Source organism: Drosophila albomicans, unplaced genomic scaffold (genome assembly GCF_009650485.2).
Source record: "Drosophila albomicans strain 15112-1751.03 unplaced genomic scaffold, ASM965048v2 utg000052l_pilon, whole genome shotgun sequence".
Taxonomy (NCBI): Eukaryota; Metazoa; Arthropoda; class Insecta; order Diptera; family Drosophilidae; genus Drosophila; species Drosophila albomicans.
In genome coordinates, this window is record NW_026263671.1 from 187,309 (window position 1) to 200,528 (window position 13,220).

The 13,220-nt window shown below is 45.2% G+C and overlaps 1 protein-coding gene across 1 annotated transcript; it reads left to right on the forward strand.

The window, feature by feature from the left end:
- Nucleotides 1–7,559: 7,559 nt before the first annotated feature.
- LOC127566350 (uncharacterized) lies at nt 7,560–13,001 on the forward strand. Its single transcript, XM_052008379.1, has one exon. It carries the CDS (start codon nt 7,560–7,562, stop codon nt 12,999–13,001), a length of 5,442 nt encoding a protein of 1,813 aa, XP_051864339.1.
- The last annotated feature ends 219 nt before the right edge of the window (nt 13,002–13,220 follow it).

Below are 13,220 nucleotides of genomic sequence, written 5' to 3' on the forward strand. Positions count from 1 at the left end.
ACCGATTCAAAATCTTGGCAGACGCCTATGAGGTTGAGGCGGCCGAATCTACTGAAGTCGAGAAAAGGAAGCCAAAGCCTCCGCCTATTTATATACGAGAAAAAAGTTCCAATGTTCTCGTTAACAAAATTATTGAGCTTATTGGCAAGGATAACTTCCACATAATACCCCTTGTAAAGGGCAACATTCAGGAAACAAAAGTTCAAATGAAGTCTGAAGACAATTACAGAATATTATCGAAATATCTTACGAGAATAAAAAGAACTTTTACACGTATCAGCTAAAAATCAGCAAGGGCCTGCAAGTCGTACTTAGGGCATAGAATCCGAAGTAACACCTGCAGAGATAACAAAGCGCTATAAGAGAAGGGATTTAGCGCAAAGACAGTTTTCAAAATTCTTAACAGGGATAGAAAGCCGCAGCCACTCTTTAAGTTTGAGCTCGAACCAGAACATAAGCCCCTGTAGAAATACGAGTGCAACCTATATAAATTAACAAAACGTTAAGTTTGTTTTTTTAAAAAAAAGCGATTGCTTTATTCAGCTACAAAATGAAACTAACTTATAACAATTCAAAGTCTTAAAATGAAAGCTCGCTGCCGCTACTGCTGCTGCCGTCGCTGCTGGTGATCCCACGTTGGTGCTGGTTGCGCAAGTGTCCCACGTTCGATATTATGCTGACACAGGGCATGTGGCACACCTTACAAACAAATACAATTTTCATCTACGAGGATATACTTTCTACGGAACAAATCATTCAGACGGTAAAGCACATGGTGGGACTGGAATTCTAATCAGAAGCCGTATTAAGCACTACTATCATAACAAATTTGCTAAAAACTACCTACAGGCCACATCTATAAATATAAAACTAAATACCGGCAACGAACTTACACTAGCCGCCGTATACTGCCCCCCTCGCTTCACTATAGCTGAAGATGAGTTTATGCAGTTTTTCAACTCACTAGGAGACCACTTCATAGCAGCAGGAGACTACAATGCCAAGCACACACACTGGGGATCTCGTCTCGTGACTCCAAAAGGAAAGCAGCTCTACAATGCCATTATCAACGCCAAGAACAAGCTCGACTATGTTTCTCCTGGCACACCAACATACTGGCCGGCAGACCCAAAGAAACTGCCCGATTTAATAGACTTTGCGATTACCAAAAACATTCAAAAAAATCTGATAAGCGCCGAATGCCTTTCGGATCTTTCATCTGACCACTCGCCTATACTGTTTATTCTACTCCGGCATCCAGGAACATTGGAACAATCACTAAAATTGACCTCACAGAAAACTAATTGGATTAAGTACAGAAAGTATATAAGCTCACACATTGAGCTAAGTCCCCATCTCAATAATGAAGCCGACGTAGACAGCTTTGTTAATTCACTGGAGTCTGTACTTGTCTCTGCAGCCCAAGCTTCAACACCTCAAACCATAAATACACAAAGCAATCGAAAGAAGACAAATCTACAAATCGAGCAGCTCGTCCTCGAAAAGCGACGCTTACGTCGAGAGTGGCAATTCCACAGATCGCCATCTGCTAAGCAACGTCTAAGACATGCCTCACGTGAACTTACTAAAGCTCTACAGCAAGAAGAAGAATATGTCCAACGCCACTACATAGAGCAATTGTGTACTTCTAGTACGAAAAACTCACTATGGAGAGCTCACCCAACTCTGAGCTCACCGAAAGAAACCGTGATGCCTATTAGAAATCCCACAGGAGGCTGGGCGCGTAGCGATGCAGACAGAGCCAGCACGTTTGCCAACCACCTTAAAAATGTATTCCAACCAAATCCTGCCACGAGTGCGTTTACTCTGCCGACTTTACCAAACGATCCTCAGCTTCAACGTGAGCCAATCGAATTTCGCCCAAATGAAATCGTTAGCATCATCAAAAATCAACTGAATCCGAAAAAATCCCCGGGCTGCGACCTCATAACTCCCAAAATGATCATCGAGCTCCCATATTGCGCCGTTTGCACTATCACCCAGCTTTTCAATGCCATCGCAAAACTTGGCTACTATCCAGTGAGATGGAAAAAGTCAATTATAATAATGATAGCAAAGCCGGGAAAAGACCACACAATCCCCACGTCGTATAGACCTATAAGCCTACTACTTTCATGCTTATCTAAACTCTTTGAAAAATGCGTTTTGATTCGGATTAACACATACCTAAGACTCCAGGAAGGAATCCCGTCACATCAATTTGGGTTCGTGAAAAGCACGGAACAATTGAGCAGGTCAACCGGATAACATCAGAAATTCGCGTTCGAAAAACGAGAGTACTGTACTGCCATATTTTTAGATGTCTCTCAAGCATTTGACAGAGTCTGGCTAGAAGGTCTAATGTACAAGATTAAGACAATGCTCCCCAGCAACACCCATAAGCTTTTAGAGTCTTACCTTTACGACAGAAAATTTGTTGTGAGATGCAACTCTGCTATATCTGATGATTTCACTGTTGGAGCTGGAGTTCCTCAAGGTAGTGTGCTAGGGCCAACACTATACGTCCTCTACACAGCAGACATCCCGACAAGCACACGAATAACAACATCTACGTTTGCTGATGATACAGCTATTCTTAGCCGCTCAAAATGCCCGAGGCAAGCAACTGCGCAGCTAGCTCTTCATATAATAGATGTTGAAAAATGGCTATCAGATTGGCGAATTAGAGTGAACGAACAAAAATGCAAGCACGTTACATTCACCCTGAACAGGCAAAACTGTCCGCCGCTAACATTAAACAACACTCTACTCCCGCAAGCAAACGAAGTGACATATCTAGGAGTACACCTCGACAGAAGACTCACATGGCGCCGGCACATTGAAGCCAAAAGAACACACCTAAAGCTAAAAGCCAGCAGCCTTCATTGGCTTATCAACGCTCGGTCTCCCCTCAGCCTTGAATATAAAGTCCTGCTGTATAACTCGGTACTAAAACCTATATGGATGTACGGCTCCCAATTATGGGGGAATGCCAGCAATAGTAATATTGACATAGTCCAGCGAGCTCAGTCGAAGATCTTGAGAACCATCACCGGGGCACCGTGGTACGTTCGCAACGAAAACATACAACGCGACTTAAACATCCTACCAGTCAAAGAAGTGATCGCAGAACAGAAGGAAAAGTACTTTACCAAGCTACTCTTGCACCCTAACCACCTGGCGAGAGGTCTAACAAGGTTGAGCAACCAATCACGTCTTCGTCGTAATGACCTACCTACCCAGCGACCGACTTGAGAGACGCGCAACCAGAATGCAGTTTTAACACACTGTTAGCTAAATTTTAATGTTAAGATTCGTAAACTTATTGTTAGTCTCAAAATCTAGAGAAGATTCAATAAATAAAGCAAAGTCCTCAATAAAAAAAAAAAAAAAAAAAAAATTAAAAACACATTTACCTAATTTACACAAAATAAATTTAAATGCTGCAAGTGTTTTAACTTCGTCGTCGTCAAATTCCTCCATAAAATTAAAAAAAAAAACTATTAGAAAAAAAAAATTAAAGTGAAGTGAAGTGAATAAAAAACAACTGCTAAGGTTATATATTGGATTGGTGACAGAAGTCAGCATTTCTTTCAATGCCTTCAATTCGGAAAATATGCGAAATATCGTTGACCCATTTTGTGATGGACTCAAAGCTGCTGACGGAAAAAATTACTTTAAATGCATCAAACTGCAAAAAGAAACTTTGCAAACAGTGGCAAACAATATAAAAGCGTATATAACCACTGAAGTGGCAAATAAATTATTGTCTCTAAAAATAGACAGTGCCACGCGGCTGGCAAGAAACATTTTTGGCATAAGTGCTCAATATATTGGTTCAGCTCAAATAAAATCCATTATATTGGGCATGGTACAGCTTAAAGGTGCTGGATCGAGCACAGCCAAAAATCTTGCCGCTGAAGTGCTAAAAGTCCTAAGTAAATATAATATAAACTTAAGCCAAATAGTGTCAATTACATATGACAATGGTGCCAACATGCTTAAGACAACAAATATATTATCATTAGTTTTCGATGAAAACCTTGGCGAGGACGACCAATATTGTTCAAACAATGAATATTTAAAAATAATTGAAAATATCGAAAAAGTGCCAAACACGTAAGCCTGCCTGAAGGCGCGTATTACGTTTTTGGCCTTAACTAATAAACTAACAGCTTTTCAAACGTTTAAATAATTTTTGACGGTTGATAAAAAGCACACAAAGTTATGAGCCTCAGCTTTGAGAGCTCACCGAAGCTTTTAACGCGACTTATATTTCGATATGCATAAGCCATATGTTTTTTTCGCGCGTAAAATTTGGTCTGCCTTATGTTGTGTTTTGCTGTGCAAATAAATTTGAATATATAAACCTATCCAGCTCATAATTTTTTTCTTGAAAGGTGAGTTAATTTACGATTAAAATTAAGTTACAGATTTGCAAATATATAAAAGACATCCGTTGTGACATCGAAATAGCGATACGTGCCTTGAGGCACGTTTGGGGATACAAGACAACTTTTGTTGCCAGCTGATATTTCACAATAGATTGTAATTTATGTGTTTGTTTCTATTGATGGAGTGATTTTACTTATTAGAAATAGAAATATTACAGGAAATGGAAAACCGGGTTCGGTATAAGCTGTCCGACTTGACAGATGAGCAGTTGCTCAAGATTGTGTTATTTTAGTGAATAATTAGTTTTATTTAAACAGGTATTGAATCAATAACAAAAGATTCGAGTAAGATTCTGTGGCGAGAGAAATCAATGCAGTTGCATATTAACAATGTAGCATTTCGGGATGATTTTTCGTTGCCAGCAGAAATAAAGGAGCTCAAAACACCACTAGAGCTCTTTTTGCTATTTATTTAATGCGGAAATAATGAATATGATCGTTGGCGAAGCCAGGTGAGCAGCTTTAACGGATGATATCAACAATAAGTTCAAAATTAATACTGATGAAATGCACCACTACATAGGTATTTGATGTACATGTCTATTTATCGCTACCCAAATCTGAAGAGCTACTGGGGACAAAATGCGCTCGGAACTATACAAACCTGCATGACCCGAAGCAGATTCGAGGCAATCAAAAGTACTTCTCGCTACGTGATGAGCGCGAACGGATCAAAAAAGGGTGAACCAGCCTACGATCCTTTGTTCCCGTACGCGAAAACTTGTAGACTGTCTCAACAAACGGTTTGACTCGGTGCCAAAGTATGCCCGTCTTTGTGTTGACCACTTGCGTCAGTACATGCCAAATAAGCCTCTCAAGTGGGGCATTAAACTATTTGTATTGTGCGATTCATTTGGATACGCATACCGCTTTGAAATTTACAGCGGTGCAGGTGATACTGTGGTCTTACCTGGTCACCAGATCTTGGTGCTTCTGCCAACATTGTAGTGCGCTTAACACAAACCGTTGAGACATTTAAGAATCACATCATCTACTTCGATAATTTTTTATACATCTTTGCCTTTGATGGTTTATCTAAGAGCGAAAGGTATTTACAGTCTCGGCACGGTGCGAGGAAACCGTATCCCCAATGACAAGCTACCAAACGATATTGCCATCGACATAACCAATGTACTCTGGAAAGACAGCAAACCTGTTCGCTTTTTGTTCACCTATGTGGGTGTAAAGCAATTTCAAAGGACAACCCCTCGTGAAGGAACTGCAAAGGCTGCTCGTTTTTGACAGAAAAGCTAAGCGACACATATCAAATTGATTGTCCCCAAATTGTGCATGAGTATAACGCTCACATGGGCGGCGTAGATCTCATCATATCAGAGCAAAAACACGGGATGCTGCAACACGAGTTTTTTATCACTTAATTGATATGGCAGCCACCAACGCCTATATTTTACACAGACGTATCCAAAACGAGAACGAAAGCAAAGAAAAAATTACTCGCACTCCCAGACTTTCGCGAAACCCCAGCCGCAGGGCTGGTGACATAAAAAAACAAAACCTTATCGGGTCGTCCAATCAAAAGTGCATCTTCACCGCGATGGGCAAACCAGTCTCCATCCTCTCAGTCAGGACGAACAATAAATTCCCCATACTTTCAGACAGAGCGGGCAAAGGAGTCTCCATTCTCTCATCCACCTTATCTGTTGATGCCAGATGACTGCAGGTGTGACCACTCAGGCCAGCTGACAGTGTGGTCGCGATCGAGAGTTATCGATAGCGACAAAGCTAGTATACTGTGCGTGTGACCGTGTCATACGCACAGACACACTGTTCTTGGTTTCCTCTGAAGATGGTCACCCTGCCCTTTTTAGTGCTTTTTTCCATTCCGCCTTCTATCATATGTTCAAATTTTCTACTGCACAACAGCACATGTATATTTTCAAGTGGAAATAAAAGTTACAAAAGTTCAAGTTTATATTAATTAAAAAGTGAAAGTGTTATTATTTTCTTCAAGCGTCGCCCCCCTGCACATTTTGGTCCTTCGAGCCGGATATATCGCTCGACCCCAGCAATAGCATTGGTTGACAAGATAAGTAATACACTTTATTTTTTCCCCATACATTTGTGCAAGTGTCGTGTTCGCGCCATATTTTTTTCCTTGTACCTTATATATATGTGACACAGCATATATATAAGTACATAAGCGTTCGACCGGCATTTTCTCAGCCATCTTTTCTACTTTGTGTATACTTGGCACAGTATATATATATATATATATCCTTATATGTATATGTATGTGTAAGTATCTATACAGTTTAAAAGAGTTCGCTAATATTTTCCGTTTTTGGCCGCGGTTGTGTGTACTTTGCTATTTCTTTTTCTGTCGTATCGCGTTTGTCTGTTTTCTTTTAACACACTCCTGTGTAGGCAAGCTCTCTATTGGTTATATTCAAATAACAAGAGAGTTGCTCCTCTCATAGCAAACGCGCGTAGATCCACTACACTCCATATATATATATATATATATATATATATATACATACATATATATATACATATATACATCCACATACAACACACATACATACACGTACATTTCCATACACGACACTTACACACATATACACTCCGTATATGGTCCATACATACTGAAGTTATATACTCAAGTCCATTATTACACACATAATATATATATATTATCACACACATATACGTATACTTACATACATATACACTCCGTATATGTTCCGATATTATTATTCAAATTGTTACATATACATATATATATTATTATCACATACATACACGTATTGTACACGTTACATATATATATATGCTCATACATTATATATTATATATACACATCCATATATCACACACATATATATATATTATCCATTTCCGTATACGTATATAAACAGCAGCAATCACACCGAGAAATAAAGATTCACGCTGCTGTTTGTGTTTTACTTAAACATTTTTGTTTTTTCCAACAGCGATTTTGTTCCTCGTCTGTTTTCTTGTGTCGGCTTTGCTCACTATCCTGTGACAGCCGAAGTTCTTTTCCATTTGTGCTTGCTTTCGGCTGTCCGCTTTACCGTGAGTCTTTGTTGAGAAAAGACTCTAAAGTGACTGCCGAAGCATAGTATGTCCAAGAGCCAAAAGAGCGAAAAGGACTCAAAACACTCGTTAAAGCTTCCGACCACAGCTCGTCGCCTGTCGTCCGCTTCGCCCGCTCCTTCGGGGTCCAAATCCGCCACACCTGCCGCTCAACTCCGAGTAAAGGTCGATCGTCCGTCGCCGTCTGCTTCTGCAAAGACTCCGCTGTTGCGTACATCTTCGACTGCTCTACGTAGTCAGGCAACTACCCGTTCCGTCCAAGCTAAATTTAGCAAAACCCGTGCGATGGCTCTCAGCAACTTCGTCGCCGTCTCTGACAGACTGGTGCACTTCGAGAGTCGGGTCAGAGGGCCTGCAGCCGAAGATGACAATGTACACACGTACGAAATCCGTCGTGACCGGCTGCAAGTCCTCTGGGACAATGTCGAAGCCGCTTATTCCACATGCGCTGATGCACTGCATCAAGACGGCGACAGTGAAGGCACACAGGCGATGGAGGCAAAATACGATCACTGCTATGCAGTGTACGAGCGGTGTCTCGCCCGTGTTAAGGGGCAAATTACCCAGGTTTCCGGGTCCAGCAGGAGTGAAGCATCCGTTCCTCCTGTATACTCCAGTGGCTGCCGGCTCCCTCCAGTCGACACCGAAGTTTTCCGTGGGGATTACTTGCGGTGGCCGACTTTCCGTGACCTTTTCACGGCCATCTATGTCAACAATCCAAGGTTGACTCCGGTCGAGAAACTTTTCCATCTGAATTCGAAGACCGCAGATGAGGCCAATGAAATAGTAGCCAAATTTCCGCTGACGAACGATGGTTTCGCGTCGGCTTGGGGTGCTCTCTGCGAACGTTTTGAGAACAAGCGCTTGTTAATAACAAGCCAGTTGAAGATCCTGTTTAACCTGTCCACGGTTACCCAAGAGTCGGGAGCAGCTATCAAGGAGCTGCAGAGCACGATTCAGCGTTGCTTGACCGCTCTTGAGCATTCAGACATTTCCGTCTGTAGCCCGTTCGCAGATTGCATCCTCGTTTTCCTCTGCTCGTCCAAACTCCCCAAGCTCACACTCTCGTTGTGGGAGCAATCGTTGGTGGACAAAGCGAAAATTCCCGCATGGCAGGATATGAGCACGTTCCTCAATGAGCGCTACCGTACGCTCGAAGCGATTGAGGACGTAAAACAGACTGCCAATTCACAGATCGCGACTGCAGGACCATCCCGTCCGCAGAATTCGAAGCGAGTCAACTCCTTTGAGGCCCGAGTCACTCCGAAAGGCAAATCGTGTGACTTGTGCTCAAAGGAGAATCACCCTGTCCGGGTGTGTCCGCGTTTTTTGCAAATGTCGGTCAACGAGAGAATGACATACATCAAACAGAAAAGTCTCTGTTTGAACTGTTTCGCAAGAGGTCACCAACTCCGAGAGTGTACGAGTGCGCACAATTGCTTTACATGCAAAGGGCGGCACAACACTCTTCTCCATCGGGGTGACAGTGCCCACAATGGTGCCTCTTCATCGTCCAATATACAGTCCACTCCAAATCCAACGGCAACAAATGTGCAGAATTTCTTTGCCAATAATGCTCAGAATGTCCTTCTCGGCACGGCGGTCATCAATGTTTGCCACTTGGGCACTACATATACCGCACGTGCGCTAATTGATTCCGGGTCCGAAGCGACCTTCATTTCTGAGCGTTTGTTCCAACGCATTAAGTTGCCTTTCCAGTCCGTGCGAGCCCAGGTATCCGGGCTAAATCACGCAGTTGCGGCCCAATCGCAGAAGTTATGTCACTTCAGCATTGGTTCTCCGACGAAGCCGAGGCTCCATATCGAGACTTCGGCATTCGTAATTCCACAGTTGGCAGGCAAACTGCCCTCCTTCGATATGCCGCGAACTTTCCTAAAGGATCTACCAGCGATAGAACTGGCAGATCCACACTTCTACAAGAGCGCTCAGATCGATATACTAATTGGCGCGGATATCCTTCCGTCGGTCATCTTGAGCGGCTCCCGGCCAAACATTTGTGGCTCACTCCTTGGGCAGGAAACCGTGTTTGGCTGGATTCTTACCGGCCCCGTCTCCCAGAGTATGTCGACAACTGTTTCTGCGTTTTCGACAAGAGTCGCCCTCCAAGCAGACGAACAGCTCGACAGCCTACTTTCCAAATTTTGGGAGGTGGAGGATATTCCAGCGAAGCTGATAAAGGAGTCAGACTTCGTTTGCGAAGAAAACTTCGTTAAGACTACTTCTCGTAGCAAATGTGGCAGATATCGGGTGACTCTTCCATTCCGGAAGCCCGATGGCATTGAACTGGGTCATTCCAGATCTATAGCGCTGGCTCAATTCCTCAAGAACGAGAATCGTTTGTCAAGAAACGATTCTCTAAAGGAACAGTACAATGCCGTTCTCCAGGAGTACGTGGACTTGGGTCATATGACACCCATATCGCCTCAGGCGATTGGCACGACTCCTAATTTCTACCTGCCTCACCACGCCGTGTTCAAACCAGATAGCACCACAACGAAGGTGCGGGTCGTTTTCAACGCATCTTGTCCATCCTCAAATGGCAAGAGTCTGAATGATATCCTTCATTCAGGGCCCATTCTCCAATCGGATCTCACATTGCAGATCCTCCGATGGCGATACTATCGATATGTGTTCAATGCGGACATAACGAAGATGTATCGCCAAATCCTCATGGACTCAAAGCACACACCGTTCCAACGAATTCTGTTCCGCACGTCGGACGGTGAGATCCGTGACTTTGAGTTGAACACAGTGACATTCGGTGTCAACTGTGCGCCTTTCCTGGCTCTACGAGTCCTCCAGCAACTTGCTGATGACATACGCTTGGAGTATCCTCTCGCAAGCCGAGTCATTTCCAACAACATGTACGTGGACGACGTCCTAGCGGGGACACACACAAGAGAGGAGGCCATCCGGACCATTACGGAAGTGTGTGCAGCCCTGGACAGTGCTGGCTTCCCGCTGAGGAAGTGGACGTCGAACCATAAGAGCGTGCTGAAGGACATTCCAAAGGACCATCTACTTCGAGAAGATTTCCTCGAACTCGAAGACTCTAGTACGGCGAAAACTCTGGGCATCAGGTGGCAAGCTCACGATGACGAGTTCTTCTTCATGCCACCAGAAGTTGCCCATCAGGACTCCTACACGAAGAGGGAAGTGCTCTCGCAAATCGCTAAGCTTTTCGACCCAGCCGGGTGGCTGGCCCCTTTCGTTATCCGAGCCAAGATCTTCATGCAGGAGATCTGGCTGAGAACGCTCGAATGGGACGAGCATTTACCCACGGATCTTTCACTCCAATGGAAGGAGTACCTCCAGAGCTATCCTGCTCTGGGAAAGATCCGGATTCCAAGATGGGTCCAATTCCAGACACGAGTGAAGCTCCAGTACCACGGATTCTGTGATGCGTCAGAACGGGCGTATGGAGCAGCGATCTATGTCCGTGTGGAGACGGCGAACAAGGTTTCCACACATCTCCTTACTGCGAAGACAAAGGTGGCTCCGGTCAAGTCTCTCTCAGTGCCACGTCTGGAGCTTTGTGGCGCAGTCCTGTTGGCTGAGTTATCTGCAGCCCTCCTCCTGAATCTGCCAGCAGAAAGTTTCCAGACTTTCTTTTGGACCGACTCAACAATTGTTCTCGCCTGGTTGAACAAGCCACCCTGCCGATGGACAACCTTTGTGGCCAATCGAGTGGCCAAGATTGTCCAAGCCAGCGACGCCAAGAACTGGTCGCATGTGCGATCCGAGCACAATCCGGCAGATCTTGCAAGCCGTGGTGTCCTGCCACAAGAATTGGTTCGTAATCCTTTGTGGTGGCATGGACCAGAGTGGCTTCATCTCCCGTCGGATCAATGGCCAACTTCTCCAAGTCCCATTCCGGAGACTCTGCTGGAGCAGCGGATTAAGTGCAACGTCGCTAAGTTACCTCCGACTCCCGACTTCCTGAGCAAGTTCTCTGAGTTTGGCAGGGCACTGCGCACGTCTGCCTATGTTCTCCGATTCATCGATAGGAGTCGGAAGTTGGCAGTTCCAAGCTCTACCGTGGTTCAGGCGGATGAGCTGTCACGGATCCAAGAGCGGCTAATCGTCATGGCTCAACGTCACACTTTTCCACAAGAATACCAATGTCTGCAGTCCAAGCAGCAGGTTCCTTCCTCAAGTTCAATCCGAAACTTGAACCCTTTCCTCGATGGCAAGGGGATTCTACGGGCCTGTGGGCGTCTGAGGGCGTCCCACTCGCTGCGTTACGATGAGAGTCATCCAATCATCCTATCGTATTCCTCGTCCTTTGCACGACTACTGGTTCGTTTCACCCATCGTATATCCTTACATGGGGGTAACCAAGTCGTTATGCGGCTGATCCGTTCCAGGTTCTGGATTCCCAAATTGAAGGTCCTCGTTAAATCCACCATCAACTCCTGCAAGGTCTGCGTCATCTACAAGAAGAGATTGCAGACCCAAATGATGGGGGACTTGCCCAAGGAAAGGGCGTCCTACTCGAGACCTTTCACGCACACTGGAGTCGACTTCGCCGGCCCATTCGAAATAAAGAATTACACTGGCCGAGCCTGCCTCATCACCAAAGGGTATGTCTGCGTCTTCGTGTGCTTCAGCACGAAGGCGATCCACTTGGAGGCAACATCGGATCTCACGACGGAGAAATTCCTGGCCGCATTCTCCCGTTTCATCGCACGGCGCGGGTGTCCACACCAAATGTACTCGGACAACGGGAAAACCTTCGTTGGAGCTGACAAGGTGATCTCCAACGACTTCTTGGAAGCGACGAGGGAGTGCATCATCGCACAACACGCCCACAAGAGCCTATCCTGGCACTTCAACCCGCCGGGCGCCCCGCATATGGGTGGATTATGGGAAGCCGGCGTAAAGAGTTTTAAGGCACTCTTTTACAAGGCGACATCCACCTCGAAATATACGTTCGAAGAGTTGTCCACTCTTCTCGCTAAGATCGAAGCCTGCCTGAACTCGAGGCCGATTTCCCCTATGTCCGAGGATCCTGCGGACTTACTAGCGCTCACTCCTGGCCATTTCCTCATAGGTGGCCCTCTTATTTCGGTGTTGGAACCACCAATTAACCAACCGGCCACCTCCATCCTCAATCGATGGCAGCGACTGAAGGCTCTTCACCAACAATTTTGTTTCCGTTGGAAAGATGAGTACCTGAAGGAGCTGCACAAACGGACGAAATGGCAATCCCCTACCCGGAACCTTCGGATCGGTGACATGGTCGTCATAAAGGAAGACAACCTCCCCTCTAACGAGTGGCGCCTAGGACGGGTGCTGACGACGTGTCCAGGCACCGACGCCAAGGTCCGAGTGGTAGATGTGCTCACGGCGCGGGGTACCATCCGAAGACCCGTTGCCAAACTTATTCTACTCCCGATGGACAGCAAGACTGACCCCTCCACGTCAGAAGGACTGAAGGACGAATAACATCCTATCCTGTACTCTTATTCGTCGTCCTGTGTTGTCCTATGCTGTCCTGTTCCGTGTGTCATTGACACTGCAAAGAGGCTATTACAATAATCGTTTGTTTCTTTTTTGTTTTCATTTCATGTAGTATGCCATCACACACATCCACCCACCAGAACCGCCCCGCTGGCACCAACTCGTTCCGGTGTCGCGTGTGCCGTGGGATCCACCCACTCCGGA

What these genes read in the sequence shown, in the direction of transcription:
- LOC127566350 (XM_052008379.1), top strand. Translation starts at nt 7,560, where the DNA reads ATGTCCAAGAGCCAAAAGAGCGAAAAGGACTCAAAACACTCGTTAAAG.